This window comes from Manis pentadactyla, chromosome 8 (assembly GCF_030020395.1).
Source record: "Manis pentadactyla isolate mManPen7 chromosome 8, mManPen7.hap1, whole genome shotgun sequence".
NCBI classification, from domain to species: domain Eukaryota; kingdom Metazoa; phylum Chordata; class Mammalia; order Pholidota; family Manidae; genus Manis; species Manis pentadactyla.
In genome coordinates this window covers 66,213,293-66,236,486 of record NC_080026.1, presented here as the reverse complement: position 1 = coordinate 66,236,486, position 23,194 = coordinate 66,213,293, and the positions used below count along the sequence as shown (strand labels likewise).

The 23,194-nt window shown below is 52.0% G+C and overlaps 1 protein-coding gene across 1 annotated transcript in view; it reads right to left on the bottom strand.

Annotated features, from left to right (window-relative positions):
• The window catches only part of GRID1 (glutamate ionotropic receptor delta type subunit 1), a 692,973-nt gene extending 681,252 nt beyond the window's left edge, over positions 1 to 11,721 (bottom strand). The window contains exons 1-2 of the mRNA XM_036926584.2: positions 11,262 to 11,721; positions 8,966 to 9,121 (exon numbers count right to left, since the gene is read on the bottom strand). Of these exons, the coding sequence (XP_036782479.1) occupies positions 8,966 to 9,121; positions 11,262 to 11,340 (235 nt within the window). The 5' untranslated portion in view covers positions 11,341 to 11,721. The remainder of the gene's footprint in view (positions 1 to 8,965; positions 9,122 to 11,261) is intronic.
• Between the last annotated feature and the right edge of the window lie 11,473 nt (positions 11,722 to 23,194).

Here is a 23,194-nt window from a genome sequence, read left to right as displayed (position 1 = left end):
CACCTCTCTAGATCCACCACTGCAACCCTGAGGCAGCCCCACTTCACAAATCTTAAAACTGAGCCTTAGAGAGGGCAAGGGGCCTTTCAAACAACATAGCTACTCAGTCACAGTGCTGGGATTTGAACCCAGACCTGCCTGACCCTTTTCCACCAAATAGAGCAAATTATGCTTGCCCTCTGGCCAGCTCCTGAGGGACTGGGCCAGGCTGGCTGGATTCCAGCCACTCTGTGCACTCAGAACAGCAAGGCTGCAATAGTGCACAGGGCCATCTGCAGGTTCCCAGAGCCCCCACCACATAGATGGCTCCAGGCAGCCTCCATATCAGCCATATGGTCAAGACCAACCTGCTTCCATGCTCTCCCAGGACACCCAGGAATTCCAAGCTGCCCTAAATGGTGCGGGGACTGGGGGGAGCCTGCCCTACCCAGGTCAGGAAGTAAGTGAAAGGGGGCCAAGAACCCCTTGGGACCACTCAGGCTGGTAATATAACCACCATCCCTACTTCTGCTTGGCCCTTGACTAGGCATTTTAGTGCATATCCTCAACTGGCTGGGCTGGCCAGGGCCATGTGTCCCAGATCTGGCTGGAAGAGGTACAGCCTGGACTGAGGCCCACCCTGCACCCTTGCTGGAAGACCCTGGCTTCACCCCCATGGAGCCTAACCGGGCCACAGCTCATGCCCAGAAACAGATAGAAGGCAACCACCTAATCACCTCCCAGCTACCCTGCCTGTGCTTCATGCCTGGGGAGGGGAGAACCCTGATTATTTTTTTTCTCAACCCATGGCCATCAGCCAGGAAACTGGCTCTTTGTAGGCTAGGAGGAAGGTCTTAGAGAACCCAGCTAATGAGATATTGGGCACGGACCCTGCTGCCCTCCTGGGTCCCATGCCAGACCCCCACAGAAAGAGGCTATAGCAGGCCAGCCCATGGCAGAGAGAGGAGTCTCCACTCCAGCCCAATCCTGTAAGAGAGAGACCTGCTGCATGAGATGGCAAGAATGAGGTGAGCATGGGGCAGAGGCAGAGGAAGTCTGTAAGAGGAACAGAGCCCCAGGGAGCCTGCTGAGGCCACGGGAAGCACACACTTGCTGGAACCCACGTGGGGGCCCGCTGGTGTTGGCCCAGGCAACGGCTGGGCCTGGACACCAGTCTTTACATCAATTACTTAGGAAGCAGTTAGCCCAAACTGTCTGAGAGCTGGGCCTCTTGCAGGCCCTAGTTTTCAAAAGACAAGATTGGTAGACATAAGATTGGTTGTCTTCTGAAAGCCTGGCTGGGGCTGGGGACCCAGGCTTGCTGACTTCTCATCATACCAAAGGGCTGCCCAGAGCTTTCTGGAGCAGAGGGACAAGTAAACAAGTGGGCAAAGGGGAACTGATGCAAATCCAAACTGGATTTAGCCCAACCAGGACCCAATACCTAAAACTGGTTTAGTTTTTTTGTTTCTTTGTTGTTGTTTTTTAACAAGTCACGGAGGAAATGGGAAGACTGTTTTGAAATGCATTGGGTAGTAGGTATTTGTGTCATGCACCAAATATTTCCAGTTCTCCTTCCTTCTAGGCACACAATAGGACTGCGCTTCCTGGATCCCTTATGACTGGCTGGAACCACATGACTAGTTTTGGCCAATAAGTTGTAAACAGAAGTGACATGTGTCATGTCCAGGCTGTGACTCCCAAGCTCTCTTTCCCTCTGGCATAGCAGCAGACAATACTCAAGCTGAGTGAGCATGACGGGCCAAGCTCCAAGCTAACCAGTGATACAGCCTGAGCAGGAGATAACTTTTTATTCTGTTAAGCCCCTGAGATTTGGGGATTGTTTGTTACTATAGCATAACTTAGTCTACCCTGACCAATACAAAAGGAACCACAGAACAAAACCAAAGGGTAGGGGCAAATAGGCATTTCCCTGGGTAGCCAAGTCTAAAAAATTTCACATCCCAGAATCAGACCAGGTTAAAAATGGTTTGGAAACAAGCAGTACAGACTGAATGTTCCAAGTTTTTAGGCAACAGCATATTCTGGGTAGAGAAAAGGCCAAGTAAAGAGAGAAAGTGACTGCTGGAAAACTGAAGGAACGAAATAGCAGCAAACTCACAGACTCCAAGAAGGGACTAGTGGTTACCAAAGGGGAGGGGCTGGTCAGGGTGGGTGGGGAAGAAGGGGATTAAGGGGCAATATAATTTGCAATCACAGTGTACGTAGGTCATGGGGAAGACAGTACAGCGTGGAAAAGACAAGTAATGACTCTACAGTATCTTACTACGCTGATGGACAGTGACTGCAATGGGGCAGCAGGGGGATGGTGAGTACTTGATAATATGGGTAAATGTTGAAACCACAATGTTGTTCATATGAAACCTTCATAAGATTGTATATCAGTGACACTATAATAAATAAATACATACATAAAAAAGAAAGTGGCTGCTAGAGAAGATAAGGCTAGGGGATTTTTGACCTGGCAACTGGAAGAATTTAGAAGGAGTCTGTCTGTCTTTATAAGATATTAGAATAATTTAAAAGGAATCTGTCTGTCCTCTGAGTGCTAACAACAACTCTAAGCCTTAGCTGTCCTCCATGATAAACCTGGAAAATGGCCCCAACCTACTTCTCTCGCTAGGAAGGTTGTCAAATTTCCCATGTCACCAGGAATGGGAATAGGGGCAGCTCAGAGGCAGCACAAGGACAAGTTCCCACTACGCCCACGGCCTCCTACCCACATGCCTGGCATGAGGTGCCCATGTTTTCACTGCCCTGAAGCCCAACTTCCCAGTTTTGAGGCAAGGCCACGGCAGTTGGAATATAAAAAGAGGAGCCTCTAGAACCCAGAATATGAGGGTGTGGGCGGGGCAGGAGTAGAGTCTATAAAGTGAGAGTGTGTGTGCGTGTATGCACATGTGTGCGCACACACAGAGTGACCCTAGGAACGAAGGAGAACTCTGAAGCCTGGGAGTTCAGCTGAGGGAAGATGGCAGTCATTCCTTCACATAGCCACAAACTTAGAAGCAATCCTGACGTGGGACTAGATGGTTCCCTGTCCCAGAGGAGCTCTAGCGCAGGGCCATCTGCACCTGCCACGGCAGCCACAGCCACATTTCAGCTTGAAGCCTTGCTGGCAGCAGCCCCTGTGGGGGCCAGGAGAGTTCTATGTGGCAGTCAAATGAGACTGACCTCTGCTGGGGCCCCGCCTCGGGCCCTGGGTGAGCAGGGTGGAGACAAGTGGAAGGGAAGAGGGTTTGAAGAACCTGCCTGGGTAGAAAAGGTCATGGCCCAGAGAGGTGGCACGAACTGATAGTCTGGTCATTCAAAAAGCAGATTCCTCTGAGGACTTTCTTAGGCACAAACAGCTTCCAGGCCCAGAGACTGGTGGATCTCTGGAAGCACAGGTGAGTCTGTAGAGACCGGCAGGTTTATGGTGTAGCATCTCCAGAGAGAGCTTGGTAGGCGTGGAAACATGGCCACACATCCCAAGTGACTCTGGCAGGTCTGGCTAAGACAAGAGGATGCCACCAGTAAGCAAGAGTGCAGTCAGCTGTGCAGATGGGAGGGAAGGGCGGGCAGCTACGACGGGCACAACAGGTGTGCCAACATGGTAGCAGAATAATGGCCCTCAAAACACCCATGTCCTAATCCCCAGAACTGTGAATATGTTCAGCTTCATGGCAAAGAATTAAGGTTGCAGATTTTTTACGGTTGCTAACCGGCCAGCTGTTAAATAGGGAGAGTATGCTGGATTATCCAGGTGGGCCAATGAAATCACATGGGTCCTGGGAAGAGGGAAGCACGAGAACCAGAGGCAGAGAAAACAGTGTGAGGCCAGAGTGAGAAGGACCCTGCCCACCACTGGTGGCTCCGGAGATGGAGGAGGGGGGGCCAGGAGCTGAGGAAGGCAGGCAGCCTCTGGACCTGAAAAGGCAAGGAGACGGCTTTTCTCCTAGAGCTTCATTTTTGCCCAGTGAGACCTCTATCAGGCAGTACAGAATGGTAAGATCATAAATTCCCATTTTAACCAGCTAAATCTGTGGCAAAACTTGTTTTGGCACCTATGGGAATGATGGCGGCGGACTACAGGCATCATCACGATGACACTGACATCGCACCCAAGGCGACCCTGGCCGTGTCTCCCAGGCAGCAACCAATAAGGCCATTCCCAGAGAGAAGAGGGCGTCTGCCACTGGGGGCTGCAAGGATGCAGCCTCAAAGGCCACAACCTTCTGAAAGACAGCCAAGGATGATGCCAGGGGCATCAAAGTTCAGGGATGAAGACCATCTTGCAGATGTGTAGATACCAGCTTGGCATCTGAGGGGCAGGGTACCACCTGGGAGTGATCAATATAAAATGACCAGGACCATCACATGGGCACCACCACACTCACTATGTTGTATTTTCCTTTTAATTCAGGGTCTCATTGTTTTACATTTTGTGAACACCAAACTACGCTTGGGTAATTTTTACCTTGTCTTCCTGAAACATTTTGGTGCTTAGTGTAACTAAGAGGAATATTGCCTCACATACATTCCTTTTTTCTTCCTCTTCCCTAAATTGTTATCTTTGTGCTTTATGACAGATATGTCTACAGCATAACCAATAACTCAAGTCTTTTACTTACAGTAAAAGATAACACTCCGAACAGAGAAGACTCATGTTCAGCTAGTTCTTTTACACATTTATGCATTTATATAATCTCCTCCTTGAACAGGCACTTTAAAACAATAAGAAATTTTTTTTTGGTATAACAATCACATGAGCAGCATTGTGATTACTAGATTCTCCCCATTATCAAGTCCCCACCACATACCCCATTACAGTCACTGTCCATCAGCAGAGTAAGATGCTATAGGGTAACAACTTGTCTTCTCTGTGCTATACTGCCTTCCCCGTGCCCCCCCATCCTACGTAATGTGTGCTAATTGTAATGTCCCTTACTCCCCTTATCCCTCCCTTCCCACCCACCACCCCTCTTTCCCTTGGCAACTGTTAGTCCATTCTTGGGTTCTGTGAGTCTGCTGCTATTTTGTTCCTTCAGTTTTTGCTTCGTTCTTCTGCTCCACAGATGAGTGAAATCATTTGGTACTTGTCTTTCTCCGCCTGGCTTATTTCACTGAGCATAACACCCTCTAGCTCCATCCATGTTGCTGCAAATGGTAGGATTTGTTTTCTTCTTATGGCTGAATAATATTCCGCAGTGTATATGTACCACATCTTCTTTATCCATTCATCTACTGATGGACACTTAGCCATTTCTTGGCTACTGTAAATAGTGCTGCAATAAACATAGGGGTGCACATGTCTTTTTGAAACTGGGATCCTGCATTCTTAGGGTAAATTCGACAGTATGAAATATTTTATTTGACAAATTAGTATCTCTTCTAGAATCCAGAAGACAAATCTTCACATAGTTAAAATGGACTTTGCCAAATAAATCTAAGATACAATATTTTACAGATGTAATTATCATATCTGTATTGTCATTTGCTAACTTTAAATCCTCACAAATGGGTATTTTATTAAATGTGATCCATTCTTTTATATAAACTGACCAATTGTCTCAAAAGGTAGTATGTAAGGAAATTGGACAAATCAGCCTGAAGAAACTGTAGATGTAAATCTTAGAACCAGCAAATCAGAGTAGATTTTCTTTTTTTCTTCAATAATACTTAAGCATGTCTCAGCACAGATGATGCCATTTTTTAAAATAAGTTGCATTGAATATTGAAAAATATATTCAGCCATTAAAAGTTATGTTTACAAATAGGTCCTGGTGATTTCAGAAAAAGCCAATGATATATTAAATGAAAAATGCAGGATTCAACTGAACAGAATGGGAGCTCTCAGCACTTACCAAATACAGTGGGTGAAAAAAAGACTAGAAGGAAATAACTGGGAGAATTCTGAACAATTTTGTTGTCTCTCATTGCTTTCCTGTACCTTTCATTTTATATAATAAGCATGCATTGCCCTTTTCCTTTTCTACATCTTTAAATTAGTTCATGCTTAATGTAGCAATGCATTTCTTTTATAATGAGGGGGCAGTTAAAATGAAAAACAGAAAATGAAAAGGTCAGTTAGGGTCTGCTCTCAAGGAATTCACCCGCTTAAGACAAGATGCAGCTGAAAATATCAACTGCCTGGAGAGGAGCTGAGATGGAGTCAGAGTTGGGTCAAAGAACGGAGGGAGAATTCGCATTTATTGAACACCCACCACAGGCCTTCTGCAGACAATTTACACATGTCTCATCTATTTAATCCTCACAGTAATCCCACGAGGCAGGTCCTACCATTGTTCCCTTCTAACAGATAAGAGAACAGAAGCTCCCGGCAGGGGAGGGACTCCCCCAGGATCACAATGCTCAGGAAGCAGCCAGGATTTGAACCCAATTTCTTAGGCTCTGGTAACCAAGCTCTTGTCCCTTGTGGTGTTGCCTCTCAGGCCAAAATGGGGACAGTATCACCTCAACCCCAAATCCATTTTGGGGTCACTGAAAGCTTGTCCAGCCCACAATGGAGACTGAACTCCAATCTGCCTCTGCCCTTCTGCCTTGGCCGCTCTCCTCCAAGAAGTCCTTTCCTTTCCCGCCCTAACTGTTTCTACCATCCGTGTCCTGCTGCCATGACTGTCCCGGCCCAGGAGAGAGAGAGAAGGTATCCATCCAGCACCCACAGAGCACTGAAGGACAGCGCCTGCCCGGCCATACCCCAGGCTAGGGAAAAGGGGCCTCTGAGCACTGTTCTGCACTCCCTGAAGCCCCGAGGGGGCTGGATCCTCCTATCTTCGTAGACATTAAGGGCTGTGTAAGGTCACAGAATAACAGTGTCAATTTCTGACCATTTGGCTCATAAGTTGAAAGCACAGGGCAGCTTTAAACAGCACACACTCTCTGGGCAGTGGGCAGCCCAACACCACCTGGTCAGTACCTTCTATCTGGACAACTGTCAGCCATCAGACCCCAACTTCCCAGTTCTGGATGTGTACACACACTCACGTCACACCCTTCTGAGACTGTCAGCCTGCCATCCTTGGAGACTGCTACATTTTTCCAGTTATAAAAATAAAAGGACTGAGACTCAGAAAAGCAAGGGCTCAACCAGAAAAGGCCCCTGAGTAGGGCCCTGTGTTTCCAGGACAAAATTGCACTGGGGCTTGAAGGTTGGATGACCCATGGCTATGTTTTGTTTGGCTTATTCTGGGTCATTTAAATTGTTCAACTAGTTGACAAGAGTTAAAAATCATATCTTATATAAAAGTCCAAATTTGGGGCCCCTCTTTTAAAAAAAATCAGCACATCTCCAACATTAGGATTTTCATTCCTAAATGGCAACATCACCTAAAACTGTGTAACAGCTGCTCCTCTTAACAGACATGACCTTCCAGGATCCCACACTCCAGCTCCCGGCTCCTCAGATCACCCACACGTGTTACCTGCCTAAGAGTGTAACCCTGGGCAAGAGCATTACCTTCAGCCCCTGGGGACCTGCTGATGGGGGTGATGGGCAGCATTCAGGGGCAAAATGAATGAACAGGAAATACTCAACACAGCAGAGGGGAAGTTGGTGGCAACAAGGTATGTCAACAGAGAGGGTGGAAAAGCCAACACAGCACATAGAAAACACACAGGGTCCCCAGCACACTGTTAGCTCCTGGGTGCAGGAAATAAGAGCTTCCTGATTGGACCCAGACCAGAGCCTTCACTAGGTCACCCTAGCCTTGCAGAAGGGGTCCTTGCCCAGGAACTGGCAGCCAAGGCATAAGCCATGGCAGCAGAAGGGCTTTGGCAGCTGGGGTGGGGGGGCCCAGCAGTTGGGGTGGGGGGATTCTGCCTGGAGCCCTCACCCAGCCCACCTCCTCCCTATCCCTGACCTGTCAGTTCCTCCTGGGAGGAATCCCTGCATCCTGTGCCACCAGTTGTGCCCTCTGTCCTCAGTGCACTGGGGTGAGGGCTTCAGTCAGAACCCATGGGCATAATGAGCAAGGAGAACCAACCCATGGATATGGAAAGTGAGGCAGAAGAGAGGAAAAGGAACCCGAGCTAGGCAGATGTCAGGGGCTGACAGTACCTTAGGCTCTGAAGGGAAGCGGCTGTGTGGGTGAGAAACCCAGGTTCCAGAGCTGAGCCTCTAGCCAGGTGGGAGGGGAGGGAATGAGAGAGGAAGGGAAAGCTGAGGGGGCCGCTGTCGCAAAGGTGCCCGCCGCTCACCTGTGGCCCCGCTGGGAGACAGCAGTTGCAGGCCATGGCCACCCAGGCGAGGTATCAGATTTCTCCGCAAGCCGGGCCCGGCCCAACTCTGCTCTTTTCCTAGTCAAACAGCGCCCACCTCTGGCCCAGGCGGCTACGCTTCCGCCCGCGGCGAGAACAGCGAGAGAAACCCGTTCCCCTGAAGCCGGTGGAGGAGCGCGTTAAAGAAACCGCAGAGAAAGCCGGGCGGAGGCACTAAGGGGCCGTGGGCCGCGAAATGCTGCTGGGACCGGCTGTGCCCCCGGGAGGGGAAAGAGCGAGCTCGGGCGCCAGGCGCTCCTCGGTTGGCAATGAGGAGGACACGCGCCCATCGAGGTCACGGAAGGTGCGCCGACACAGGTACCCCGCACGCGGACACGCCCACCCACAGAACACTCAGGAAACAAAGACAGCGCTGAGCTGCACACGCCTGCGCGGCCAGGGCTGGGCGCACACGCGCCCACAGGGCTGGAAAGGAGCCGCACAATCCCGCGACACGCCAGCAGGGTGTCCGACTCGCCGCACTCACAAGCTCTCCGCTCCAGCCCCGCAGCGCAGAGCACTCCGGACTCCACTGCTTTGATGGGCCGGGAAGGGCGCGCGCACTGTGCCTGGCACGGCAGCTTTCCCGGGGCGCACAGGGGGCTCCGGGCGGCAGAACCCGTTGCAACCCCTCCCCTCCGGTCTCCACTGCTGCGCCGCTTGGCAGGCCACAGCCCAGTTAGCCCTGGGCGCCGCAGCCACTCACCTTCCTGCACGGCCTGGAACGGATTGTTGGCCTCGATGACCTTGATGGAATAGGTGATCTTCTCACTCTGCAGGATGTCATCGTTGAGGCTCAGATCAGATACGGCCAGTTGGAATACCCTGTCGTCCTTGGCTGCGTTGTCCTCGAAGATGGCACCTGAAGGAGAGCAGGGGTCAAGACCCAGCCTAGAGAGGACCTTTCCCTCCCCACCCCAGCCCCCTGCTTTTGCCCTCCAGTCACCGTGCTACTAGGACAGGTGGTTTGCCAGGTGGTGGGAGTTCTGGGCTGGGGTTTCAACTTGACTGGGTAGTTCAAGGCTCTCCTTGGTCAACCAGCACAGAAATATGCACCACACACAGCACACATGTGCACACAACTGACATGAGTTACACATGCACATCAGCACATACTGCCACCAGGTTACACATGTCTCTCACAACCAAGCCAACTCATGTCATGGCCATGCCCCACACAATGGACTGAGCCAAGCTGGGGTGGCCTCTGTCAGCACTCATATGCCCTAACATGGCCCCCTGAGTCCCATCTCAGAAGCTAGAAAGTTCTTCTCCCTCCCACCCCAGGGCAGGGTCTCCTACCCCAATCCCAAAATGGAATGATGACTTCCTTCTGCTAAGCACATCTGCCTTTGAGTGGAGCTGGGCAAGCAGATCCACAGTGCCTTTACTTGCACCAACAGTCTTCTTTATCTCGGTTCCAGCCTAGCTCCCTGGTCTCTACCTGCTCTCCATCCCTCCCCAAGTCTTCTTCCTGCCTGTAATGTTAGCAGGAAGAGGACTGTCCTCTAGACCCCTTGCCTTCTGACCTAGCAAGGCTGAGGAACCCAGAAAGAACCGCTCTTCAAAGGGCCTTCTAGAAAAGGCCTCCGGCTTGCCCTTTGCACCACCTGGGCCGACTCTGCTTCCATCGGAGAACAGTCCAACTCGCCAGAGCCCGGCAATGCAGTCTGGGCAATTCCGGAGTCCTCCCTGCCTCGCCAGGCCCTAAGGGTCCCCACAGTTCCAGGACTGCCCCCATGGTCCCCCTGAGCTGGGTGCTGGGCAGGAGGAGGGAGGCCCTGGTTCCATTTTACACCCAGAGCCGCAATGCTGACCGCGAGACCCGAGCCTTCCACCGTTGAGGCGGTAAATAGGTTTGGTCCCGGCTGCTGCGGGGGCGCGTTGCAGCTAGCTCACCAAGCCCAGGCCCAGTGCCTCACTACCCCTCTGCGCCGCACCCCCTCCTCTCCTGTCCCATCATCCCTGCCTTCTCACACCTCCCAACCCCCAGTTTCTCTGTGCTTGCTAGTCCTTACTAACTTCCGGAAAAGCGACTGCAGAGAGTCTCCGCCAAAGCAACCGCTGTCAGCCCCCTAACCAGGGCCAACTTCCTGGGATTCCTCCCATGCGGCTATCAACTCCCACACACTCTCCTCCGCTGGCCCCCTCCTGCTCTCCGGGTTAATCTTCTCTCCCTCCATCCATCTCTTCCCGCTCAGTTCGCGTGCGCGCGCGCGCGCGCACACACACACACACACACGCCGCCCACACTTCTTCCCTCCGATCCCACCACCCGGGACTGTCTGCCTGCCCCCAAGACTTGGACCGCGGGAAACTCAGGGACTGTCCAGGATTGGGCTGCAGTCGCCACAACCAGATACACACACGCACACACACACACACACTGAGACACAGATACACACGGGGAAACAGGCAGACATTGTATCCACTCTAACAGGCTGACAGTCGTGCACGCACCAACACAGGCTCAGATGGACCCATACACCCCAACGCCCTCTCGCAGTGACACCAACACGGTGTCAGGCGCACACACAGCGACACACGCTGACAACACCCACCCACCCACATTCACACAGGCTCCAGTCGGGCCTCTTTGATCCTGTCCTGCCAACTTGGCAAGACCCCTGGCCTTGCCGGCCTCCTGCCCCCCGCTGCTCCGAGCTGCGCCGAAAGACTGGCCGAGCCCACCGACGGCCCAGCAAGGGGTGCAGGTCTGGACGCGCATCCAGCCCCGGGATCCCAATAGCCGCGGCCCTAAGTGTCGGCAGAGGCCGCGGGGCCCCGCGCGTAAACCGGAGCCCAGGGGAGCAGCGAGGAGCCCGCGGGAGCGCGGCGCGGCCCGTGCACAGCTCCTCCGCGGGGCGGCGCGGCACGGCCCTTCGGGGAAGCACCGCCAGCCGAGCCCCTCGGCCCGGGGAACCGCCAAGTTTGGACGCTCATCACCCCCTGCGCCGCTGGGGCCCCCTCCCAGCCTCCGCCGGGCCGCCCGCCGGGCTCACCGATGTGGATGATGGAGTCGGCCCGCACCGACACGCACTGGCATATCCAGGGGAGAAGCCACAGCGTCAGCGCTTCCATGTCCCCCGGGCGCGGGGCTCATCCGCCCGGGCCCGGGGCGAGGCCGAGGGCTGCGCGGAGCGGGGAGACGCCGGTCCGGGTGCAGTCCCGGGCCGCTCCCCGGGAGAGCCGAGCCCGCCCGTGCGTCTTCCCCCGCGCGCCCGCCTCTGCGCCCTGCGCCCTCCCCAAGCCCAGCCCAGCCCAGCCCAGCGCGGTCGGGCTCCCGCTCCGGCGCCGGTGGCTGCTGCGGCGACGCTGGCAGCCCGAGTCCAGGCCGGCGCGGCGGGGGCGGCCCGCGGCGGCGGCGGCGACGCTTCCCGCGGCTCGGGCGGCTTCTGAGGCGGCTGAGGTGATGGAAGCGGCGGCCGGGCCGGCGCGGCGGCTCCGGGATCTCTGTGTGTCTGAGCCCCGGCGAGGAGCAAACTGCGGAGGACGCCCCCTCCCCTCCCTCTCCCCCTCCCCTCCCTTCCCCCTCGCCTCCGCTCCCTGCCCCTCCCCTCCGCCCTCCTCTCCACCACGTGACTGCGGAGCCTCAGCCTCGCCGCGCGGCGCTCGTCCGCTTGCTGCTCGGAGGGGGCGCCCAGGGCTCCGCGCTCCCGGCCGGGGGGACGCTCGGAGGCCGGTACGGCAGCGGGGACTGTTGCGACACGCAGAGACTTGGCGTCCCCAGGCCGCGTGCCGCCCGTTCGCCTAGGGCCAGAGGATGGGGAAGGGTTGGACCACTAGCTGCCCTCGGGGGTTCCCGGAGCGCCCTAACACCGGTCAACCTCAGCCGCCAAGCCATGTCCCCCGCCCGGGACAGAGCGCCACTCGCGGAGCCGGACCAGGGGAAGCCAAAGAGAGACGGGGCGGGGCACTGAGCCAGGCACTGGGATGCACGGGGAGCCAAAGGGGACCGACCGCTGCCGTCGCGGAGCACAGCCGGAGCCGCGAGCCCAAGCTCCGGCTAGCCCTGCGGACCTCGATGGGCGCCTATCCCCCGCCCCGCGGGGCCCGTGCTCAGCCGGGAGTCGAGCAGGGGGCTGGGACTCTGAAGCCCAATTCATGGCCGGAAACCAGCGCAGCCGCGACCGCGGCGCCTGGACGTGAGGAGCCTTCCAAGCGACCGGCGTGCTCAGACTCCGACTCCGCACGGAGCTTTCACGAGCGAGCCGAGCTCGGGCGTAGAGCCGCGCGCCTCGTGGCCAGCGCCGAGCGCGGCTCTCGGCCACCGGGTGAATACCTCCGGCCGGCCACTACCACATGCAGCGTTATGCTGTTTGGGCTTGAGCCTGGGAGGAAGTGGCAAGCCTGACGCTCAGCCGCCTCCCTCCAAGATCCATACGGTCTGGGCTCCACGTGGCACCCAAGATTTCTCAAGAGGGGCAGGGGGATGGAGTACAGCTGAGCTTTCCCGGACCTGGATTCCTTGAAAAAACCTGGTCTGGGCCGGCATGGCAGAGCTTCACTTAGGGGCTGTCCCCGCGACCCGGGAGCACTCTTTCGCCCTGTAGTCAGACTGGCCCCAAGGCCCCTGCAGTGCTCTACGCCAGCGGAGGGCACAAAGGATAAGGAGAGGCTCAGCAACAGACCATGGCTGGAATTCCCAGTGCAGTGGGAGAAGCAAACACCTAAACAGATTCATTAAAAGATGTGGGGAGGACACTGCATGAGCTATGTATGCATAGGCACATCCTGGGCGCTGACCCAGCCTGAGAGGAAGAGCCAGGGATGGCTTCCTGGAGGAGGTGACAGTTCTAAAGGCTGAGTGGGGTTACCAAGGGAGAAGGAAAGGCAGCTTCCAGGCATTGAATTCTGGTTAACAAGCCAAGGCAGGAAAGAAAAAGAGGAGTGAGTGAGTGAGTGAGTGAGTGAGTGAGTGAGTGAGTGAGTGAGTGAGTGAGGAGTGAGTAAGTGAGTGGAGGTGTGTCCCGAGATGCTAGCCACAGAGTAGTCATTGGCAATTTTTATTTTGTAAAGGTGGGGAAGAGGGCTGTGCAGAGAAGGCCCTGTGCAGAGGCTTGGAGAGCAGTGAGGCAATCTTGCAGTGGCTGTTGGGGCTGACTCAGCTGGGCAGGAGCAGCCAGACGCAGAGGAGAAGCTGGGTAGGAGAAATAGCAGAGAACCACATGGGCAGGCAAAGTGACTTCCAGGATGAGGGGCCCAGTGGGCAAGAAGAGAGGAATGACCATGCCTGTAGGAGGCTAGGCTTCCCTGCTGGGTATGGCACTCACACAAAGGCACTTCCTAAAGAAACAACCTATCTTAGCGGCCTCGAATTGCAGAACATAACCCACCCTATGCCTCCATTCTCATTCTCTCAAAATTCCACATTCACTGGCTGTACAGAGTAGGGAAAATAAAAAATGGATTACTATAAAACAATTTGGTTCCTTTGGGGACTGTCTCCACCTTGGAAGGATGGTGGGTATGGCTACCCAGTAGAGGCTCAAACCTTAGGTCAAACTCACTCCTTTGGGTCCTGCAGTGCTAGTGAAGTAGGTATGTGACACTTCTAACCCAGGTAAAAGTTTTGATTGATGTATAATGCTAGGCAGAGGTAGCATGATTACAGTGGGACAAGTTTTAACACCTCCTTCCAAATATTAAGGAAGCAAACTACCAACACACACAGTTTCAGGGAGACTTCAATCAGTTTCCAGTATGGATGGTGAGGTCCCTCTGGTTTGGGACCTGGAAGCTTTTGGCTTGGGGCAGCCTCACCTCCTGTCCTGGCTAGCCCCTTCCCTCCACCTCCCACTGTGTGGGGTCCTTCACCATGCCCACTTCACCATGTCCTACACTCCTGAACGAGGCCAGTTCTCTTTGATATACTGGAGTGGCCTGGGTATCCCTTGCCTGGCCACAAAGGGCACTCTGCACAGGTCACATTCTCACATTCATTATAGAGCTGGGACGCAGACCCAGAGATCACTGGGGTCCTGTGCACGCCTGCCTCTAGGCAAGACTGTTTCAATCCTCTCAGCCACCTGAAGTTGGGATTGCCAAGTTCCAGGGACACTGGCTATTACTGGAGCTTTACCAGACCACCAAGCCCTTAATTACTTATTGATCCTGGCTAGTCTAGTGCCTTTAAGCCCTGATAACCTCTGGGACTACAAAAACTGCCTCCCAGAACAGGTCTCCTGGGGAAGCAACTCTACCAGATGAGCAAGTTCACCCCTACTGTAATAACCCAGCTGGAGAAGATAGAGGAGCATCTCTGGGCTATATGATGCATACCCATTTCACAGAGGGGCAAACAGGCTCAGAGGAAGGAGTAACTTGCCCAAGGCACCCTGTGAGTTGCTGGCAGAAACAGGAGTCAGTCCTCGCAGTTTGCTCCTCACTATACAAAGATATATTAACAGAAATTATAACTGAGTCAAGAAATCCTTTTGCAGAGTTCAGCAACATAGGCAGCTGCTTTATCTAAACAGATCCTCACTTACACTGGTTCTAACTACATGCATTTAACACATACAGGCACTGTGCTCAGCAACCTACACCTTATTTAAGAGGAGGTATTCCCATTTTATACACAAGAAAACTGAAGAAATGTGCAAAAAGATCAACGGTGCCCACCAGGAATCTCAGCAAGAACACAACTGGAAACCAGTAGTCTGCCGCCAAAGCTGCAGAAGCATCAAGGCAAAGAGAGACGCCAGGGTCGTCCACTAGGAAGCCACAAGTGTTGTAACTTAAGGCTTTGTCATTCCAGAAATGCAGATCTCTCCTCTCTCAGTCACCCTCTTTCTTACCCCAGCCAGTAACTGGACTATGGAAGGGCCAGCTGGAATCCTGACCCTCCCTAGGGCCTGTGGCCCTGGCTCCGTCTTTGAGCAGCTGCCTGCCCGATGTAGAATACCACTGCCCAACCCCTGCAGAAGGGCCCCTCCCTAACCATGTTACTCACAAAGAGCCCCTGGACCAGATAAGATACAGACGCTGGAAGACTGCCTTCCCCTCCATCCCAGCACAGAGCCCACCTGGGATTTCTAAAACAATTCAACCCAGGCCCTGCCGTCAAGAGAGACCAAGGTCCAGCCTGGGGGATCCTCTGTAGATTTTGTTGTGGAAGACCAGCTCTCCTGAGTACACTAGGAAGAGGCCACCCAAGTCCTGGGATCAATCACCCAGGGAGAGGTCAGCCAGCTCCTTAAAAGGAACCAGGCTTAGAGCTCAGCAGCCTGAGATCCAGGCATGGGCTCTAGGGAACCCACCTTCAGTAAGGATCTGAGCTCAGAAAATCCCACTGAAACTCTGCTCTCTTAAACCCACCAGGTTTTTCTTTTTTAAAAGGCACCCTTACTTAACTGCATATTTCAGGTTTTCCCTCAGTAGCTGCCTTTGGCTCTTCCTTTGTTTATTAATTGCTCATCTCTACTTTGTCTTCCTTACCCTTCTTGCCAGCCTCTTTCACTTTTACTGTTTCTCAGTTCATATTTATTTTATTTGATCTTCTTTTTATTACTGCATTTATTTTATTTTTATTTGTGGTTAGCCTCACGGGTTTTTACTTTTAAATTTCCAGCTGGCAATCTTTGCATCACTCATTCCATTATTCGAGTGTTTTATTCATTTAGTCTTTGACTTTCCCAAGGCTGGCGGTGGCGGTCAGATGAACCTTGGGTGCTCTCTCTGTACCTGCCTTGCTAGAGCCACCAGAGTAGGACCCACTGGTACACCCTGCCCCCCATGCTCCACCTTTGCTTCTTTTCCAGGTATCCTTTCCGTGCATGGCACTACCAATGGTATGGTACAGGTGCCCATGGCTGGCAAGCCAGGTCGGAGAGGACTTCTGCTTGCTGGAGTCTGTGAGAAGGAAAGAAATCACACACAGCATGTCCTCCCTAAATAGGAGCACTTCATTTTTGCAAGGCAGGGGGCTCCTCATTATCCCCATTATACAGTCAGGAAACTGGGGCCCAGGATTGGGTGCTCAGTCTGCTTAGAATCAAGGTATCCCAAAAAGTGTGAAAAGTTGCTTCCTTTGCAAATACAAGCTGGAACTACAGAGGTCGGGTCCCTGGGCCCAGGCAGGGTGGTGACAGGACCAGACACTAGCTCAGGCCCATCTGGGGTTCTCATACTGATATCCAGGGCTCCCCTTGGTCCCTTTGAGTACAGCAAGTTCCATCCTTTCCTTAGGCCCAACTGAAGGTCAGAAAAGGTAGGCAGAAGTTTGCACAAAGGCATTCCCAAATGCCAAGGGAGAGCAAAAGTGAAGGAAAGCTTGGCTCCCAGGAAGAGCCACTGAGAGCTGGGGCAGCCTATGTCCCAACCTCCTCCTAAAGCAGTAATCCTCCAGGTATGCATCTGCAAATCTAGATCTAGAAGGTTCTTCAGAGGAGGCTGGGCTTCTGGCATTCTAGACCCACCCCACTTTTGTTGTGTGCTGAGTGAGGAACTGACTTTGCTGCTGAGAGTCTAACATGTGAAAATCACAGCCCCAAGGAGTGTCTCCTTGAGCCCAAAGGCTGGTCCAGGCCCCTCCTAGGTTGCTTGCTGGGGTCCCTGCTTCCCAGCTACAAGGTCTGGGGAGACTTCTCCCCTCCTTCCCTACCCCAGGCCCTGCAACACTTTTTTTTGCACTTTGGGGAGCTCCCAAGTCCCCAGGTAGGACCAAACTCAGGCCTTACACCCTCATCAGCCACTGCCAAAGGTTCCAGTACCAGGACATGACACACACAGGCCCCCTGCCCCCTGATGCAGTGGGTCCCTGCAGTGGGCTCTGCACAGGTCAAGCTGAGACCCTATGCTGAGTTAAGGAAGATTATGCACATTCCAAGTGGAGACAACAGCAAGATGAAAAGCATGTACATGGAAATACATCAAGGAACACAGAGGGGAGAGCAGCAAACTGTGAAAGTGGAATTGGTGGAAGGTTCAGGGTGGAGGTTGCCAGAATGTCCCTGGTGGGAGAGGCTGAGGCCAGACTCACTCCTTCCCAGTCATGTCTCCACAGATCAGGGACCTGGGGTGGCCCCACAGCAGTCATAGACATGACAACCATGTGTCTCAGGGGACATCCTAAGGAAGCCAAAGGGCCATTGATCAACAATACAGTCAAGACAAAGGGGCGAGGCCCTTGTCCTGCTGGCCACTAGGGAGCTCACAGGAGACTGTTCCACCTTCGCTCTGCACAGGATGTTCTGTCCTCTGCTCTCCCCAGAGATGGAGCTGCAAGTTTCACAGATGAGGTCACTGTGACCTCATTCACACATAATGGGGTACCCCAGTAACCTGAACACTGAGCTGGAGCTGCAAGGTAGAGACCCAAGACACTTTGTTAAATGAATGTGAGGGGCCCTTTCCATTCCACCTCAACCCCATCCTAAGTCAGGTCCAGCCCAAAAGCTCCCAGCAGCCTGGGCCTGCAGTCTCTCAGGGTTGAGCCCACCATTTTCCCAGGTGAGCACAGACTGGGTGAACTGCAACTGCCTGGAGCCCTGGCTCTTCTGGCAGATAGCCCCCTCCCCAGACCCAGGCATCCTGCTAGACATGACCCCTAACAGATTGGATCACACTGCTCGTAGACACACCCATTGACACAAGCAGGTCTTCTGGCCTGTAAACCTCTTCTTTTATCTGGCATTGAAATGAAATTGTGATTGATTTTCTCTGTCTGGTTGTCACAGTGCATTTAGAGCCCTGTAAACCCAAAGAATGAAGGTGCCACCTCCCAGGGATGTTCCTGGGGATGTGCTTGGGCAAGGGCTACCCAGTGCTCCTTCAGATGAGGTGGGGAGATGACACAGCTCCTGGATCCACCACTGACATTGGGCAAGGCCCCTAACTTCCCAGAGATTCATCTGGAAATCAGAGAGGCCCAGGGGTTTGGTGTGGGGGAATAGAAGAGGGAGCAGGAGGAAACAGAAGCCACGAGGGAGCCCCCAGGGACAAAGGGACTCTGCCTGTGTCTAATCCTGGCCAAATTCCAGGTCTGGGCACAGCAGTATATTCACCTCACCCAGTGGGTGTGACTGTGCAAGAAGGAGAAGCAGATGGAGATGGAGACAAGGGTCTGCAGATGAGAGGCCCTAGGGATGCACACCTCTCAGGTCCTCTTTAACTGTCTCCAGGATCAGGACAAGTCAGTGATAAAGGAGGAGGGAGGGAGAAACCATTCTAGGTGTCGAAAACAGCCCTTAGAAGTCAGAGGGGAGGGACAGGGTCAACCACAGAGAGGACTGGGCCTCCTGTCACCTGCTTATATGGTTTGTGATCCACACAAGATCCTGTGAGAACGGGGTTCTCATCCCAAGTCTACAAATAGGACCATTGAGGCTTAGAGCACTAAAGTCACTGGACAGTTAATGGATGTGATAGGCTAAAAGGTGGTTCCCAAAAGATATCGACATCCTGATCTTCAGAACCTGTAAATGTGACCTTACTGTAAAAAGTGATTAAGGACTGGAGAAGAGGAGATTGTCCTGGACTGGTTGGCTGGCCCTAAATGCCATCACCAGTGTCCTTGTAAGAGAGAGGCAGAGGCAGACATGCAAGGAAAGCGATGTGGCCAGGGAGGCAGGGACTGGAGTGGTGCAGCCACAAGCCAAGGAGTGCCAGCAGCCACCAGAAGCTGGCAGAGGTGAGGATGGACTCTCCAAGAAAGCTTCTGGGAGGAACATGACTCTATCAGATTTTAGACTTCTGGCCTCCAGAATAAGGCCTGTGACAGAATAAATCTCTGTTGTTTTAAGGCATCTATTTTGTGGTGATTTGATAGAGCAGCCATAGGAAATAAACACAACAAGGAAACCAGGCTGTGAACCCAGGTGGGTCTGGCATGGGCTACCGGGGCCTGTGCATGGGGACAAACTCCAGCTTGCTTGAAGAGAAATGCCCAGCCCTGCATCGGCCCAGGCTGCACACATCCACCTGTCTTGAGGACCAGGAAACCAAGAGAGCTCGGGTAGGCCAGCAAGGCAGCCAGCTGACAGGAGCAGCCAGCACTGGGGCCGCCATGGGCCTGCGCATCACTGCTTCCCCTCAGAACTGCACCAGCCTGAGGGGGCTCACAAAACCCTGGGAGAAGGGAATCAGGGGGTGAGACCTCGGGCGGGTTTCAGGTGTGTCCAGGTCCAGCTACAGCTGCCTTTACTTTGTCCTCTCCTGCCCTGTAGCAATCCACCCCTACCTTATTCCTTAAAACAGAAAAAGCCCTTTGTGTCCTCTATGCTACAGCTTGTTTGAAAGTCTGGTTTGATTTTTTAAATGCCAAAAAACATAGAGAAGAAAATGATGGCCTCTCCATAACAACACCTCCATGTTCTTCCCCACCTTCCTTCGGCTCAGAGCTGCCATGTGGCCCTCCCTGACCAATGAGATGTTGGCTGAAATTCTGCTCCTGGATAACAAAAAGGCCGCACCTCAGGAGGAGAAAGGCTGGCTTTACTCTTTCTCCTTCCCCCTTCCTCCATCTGACCTGGAGTGTGGACAGCAGATCCAGAAGAGAGGCTGCCATCTTGTGACCTTGAGAAGCCAAGCATGGAACTGACCAGCATCATCCCAGGATAACAGTCACCAGGTGAAAGTGGTGGGCTTTTCCCTCTGAACACATGAGACACGTAAGCCCTCAACTATTTAAGCTATGGTAGTAAGCTTTTCAGTTATGCCACCAACCAGAAATGACCCCCATTGATACTATGTTTTTCTTCCTGTCCTGTTTTTCTATTTAGATGTAATTTTTAAATAGAAGCATATAAGAGTATCACTACCTGAAATTAATTTATTTTTCACTTGTTTATTGTCTGTCTCCCTCTACAAAAGATAAGTTTCATGCGAAGGATAGTATCTCTCTTGTTTTTAATTTTATTCCCTGTCTAAACAATGCCTGGCATGTCTAGAAGGTCAATAAATGTTAGTTAAATCAGTGAATTAATTAATGAGTGAATGAACATTCTAATGTGAGCACTTCCCCCTGCCATTAAATTGTTTTCTGAAAACACGATTTTCAATGGCACAGGTGGGGGACAGCACTTCTAATGGGGGACGGAAAGGGTCAAGGGAAGCTGATGCCAGGCCGGAAAGACCTATAACGCTGATGAGGACTTCTAAGAAGCTTAACCAGAGTTAGAAGATGAAGGGGGAGGAGGGAGCATTTCCAGGAACCACAGGCAAAAGCCCTGAGCAGATTCAAGAATGGGGTGCGTCATCCCCAGGTCAGCCCTCTCTTCAGGAGCACACAGCCAGCCACAGCCTCAGGCAGAAACCCGGGTGCTCACCCTAACAGCGGCCCTCCCTCAGCTGGTCACACTGGGCCAGACAACCCTCGGCCTGACCCAACCGGGACACATCCAGCCCACTCCCTAAAGGTGGGGTTGTTAGTTGGGGCTGTTAAAGACAGCCCTCACTGTGCACCGGGCCTGGGCCAACCTGGTTCTGCGCAGTTATCCCCATTTCACAGAGAGGGAGACTGTGCACAGCCTGACGAGCATGGTAAAGCGCCTTCAGGCTATGCAAAGGGCCAAGAAACGCCGCGGGGTTCAGGACCCTTGCGGAGGAAGAGGAGGGACACCGGGCCGAGAGAACCCGGGCTGGGCCCCACGGAGTCTCCCTGCTTCAGTGCCCATCACGCTGGGCCAGCGGAGACTGCACGGAGGACGCAGCGCCGGAGCTTCCCGGGATGAACCTACTGCGCCGCCCTGGGACAGCCATGGTGCGATGCTGCCCTCTGCCGGCGACTGGGGGAACAGGTTCGGGCTGCGCCAGCCAAGAGGCCTCTGGAGAGAGGACCGCCGCTCAGGAGTATTGGCACCTTGAACTGCGCAGAAAGAACTGCGGGCGACTGGCAGGCGGTCCGAAGCCGAACAGGTCCTACTCTCAATGAAAATAACAAAAAAATTCACCAACATTTACAATGAGGCAGACACTGTTCTAAAGCTTTACATACATTATAAACTTACTTAAACCTCACTCAACTCTTAATAAGGGAGGCATGCTAATTATTCCCTTTGCACAGAGGCAGAAACTGAGATAATAGAAGGATATGTAACTTGCCCAGTTAGTAAGTGGCAGAGTAAGATGTGAAGCCAGGCAGTCCAGCTCCACAGCCCTCTTCACCATTTGCTAGTCAGAAAGGGGAGTGGGCAAGTGCCTATACATGTCCCAACATGGTATCACTTTGTGCAATTTTTAAAGCCCAACCCCCATGGCCCGGTCACTGCAGCAGAATAGCAGACAGGTATGCCATAGCCCCAATTATAAACCACTCTCCAGGCCACATAGAAGGACTGGGGCCCTAAATTTCCTATGGGAAACTTTCCTTGGGAGCATTCAAAAGTTAGGATCCCAGAATCCAAGGAAATAACCTAGGTTACCTTCATCCTAGGCCACCCAAAATTCAGAGCAGGAATGGGCCGGGCCTCTGTGAAAAGCATCCATGCGCAGCGTCTGCCCTCCTGGCAGCAGGTAGCTGGGACCCTCCTCTACTCTCACCCTGATAACTTCAAAGAGTTTAACCTCCGTCCTCTCCAAGCCACAGGTCAAATTATGACAGCCTGCGTAAAGCCCTTTCCTACAACTAACCACCAAGAAAAACCCAACCCAACTTAAAAATGGGTGAAGGACTTAAAAAGATATTTCTCCAAAGCAGATACACAAATGGCCAACAAGCATGTGAAAAGATGCTTAATATATTTAGTCATTTAGTCATTATGATTATGCAAATCATAACCACAGTGAGATACCACCTCACACCCATTAGGATCAAAAACAAAAAAACAAGTATTCTCAAGTATGTGAAGAAATTAGAACCTTTGTGCACTGTTAATGGGAATGTAAAATGATCCAGACACAATGGAAAACAGTATGGGAGGTCCTCAAAAAAATTAAAAGTAAAACTACTACACAAGAAAAAAATCTGTAACTACATGTGGTAATGAATAGCTAGACTTTGTGTAATAACTTCACAATATATACAAATACAGAATTATTATGTGGTGTACCTGAAACTAATATGTCAATTATAACTCAAAAAAAAATCCTAGCAATATAAAGACTGAAAAAAGCAATAGAGTTACCATCTGATCCAGCAATTCCATTTCTGAGTATACATCCGAAAGAATTGAAATCAGAGTGTATACACATGTCAAAAATCGTCAAGCTGTACACTAAGACTTGTGCATTTTGTTATATGTACCACAGTATTAAAAAGTTTAAAATAAATAAGTAAACAAAGTAAATTGTGATACTGGTCAAAAAAGAAAAGAAAGAGAATAAAAGCAGGATCTCAAAGAGATATTTGTATCCCCATGTTCTTTGCATCTACAGTAGCCAAAAGGTGGCAGTAACCCAAATGTCCAACAGATGAACAGATAAACAAATTGTGGTGCAAACATACATAGGAATATAATTGCTGAATAATATTTTAAGGCTGCTTTAAAAAAAGGACATTCTGACATATGCTACAACATGGATGAACCCTGAGAACCTTATGCTACGTGAATAAGCAAGTCACAGAAAGATATACACAGTATGATTCCACTCATATAAGGTTCCTAGAATAGTCAAATTCATGGGAACAGAAAGTAGAATGGTGGTTACCAGAGGCTGAGGGGAGGGATTATAACAGCTGCTCAAAACTTCAGCTTGGGAAGGTCAAGAAGTTCTGGATAAATGTACAATCCTGTAGTTCTGTAATGTCTGTTTTACTCAAAATTGACTTGAAAATTAATTTTTTACTATTTAATCTTAAAACAATATATAATGTATATAAATATGAAACACGTAACTATATTGTCTAAATAGTATTTCAGTCCAGAATATTTAGTTAACATGGATGTTATGAAGAATCATGCTGAAATAAGTTATATTTCTTACCACTAATAAACATAATTGCAACATTAAAAAAAAGATCTGCAGTTGAATGGTGGTGATGGTAGCACAAAAA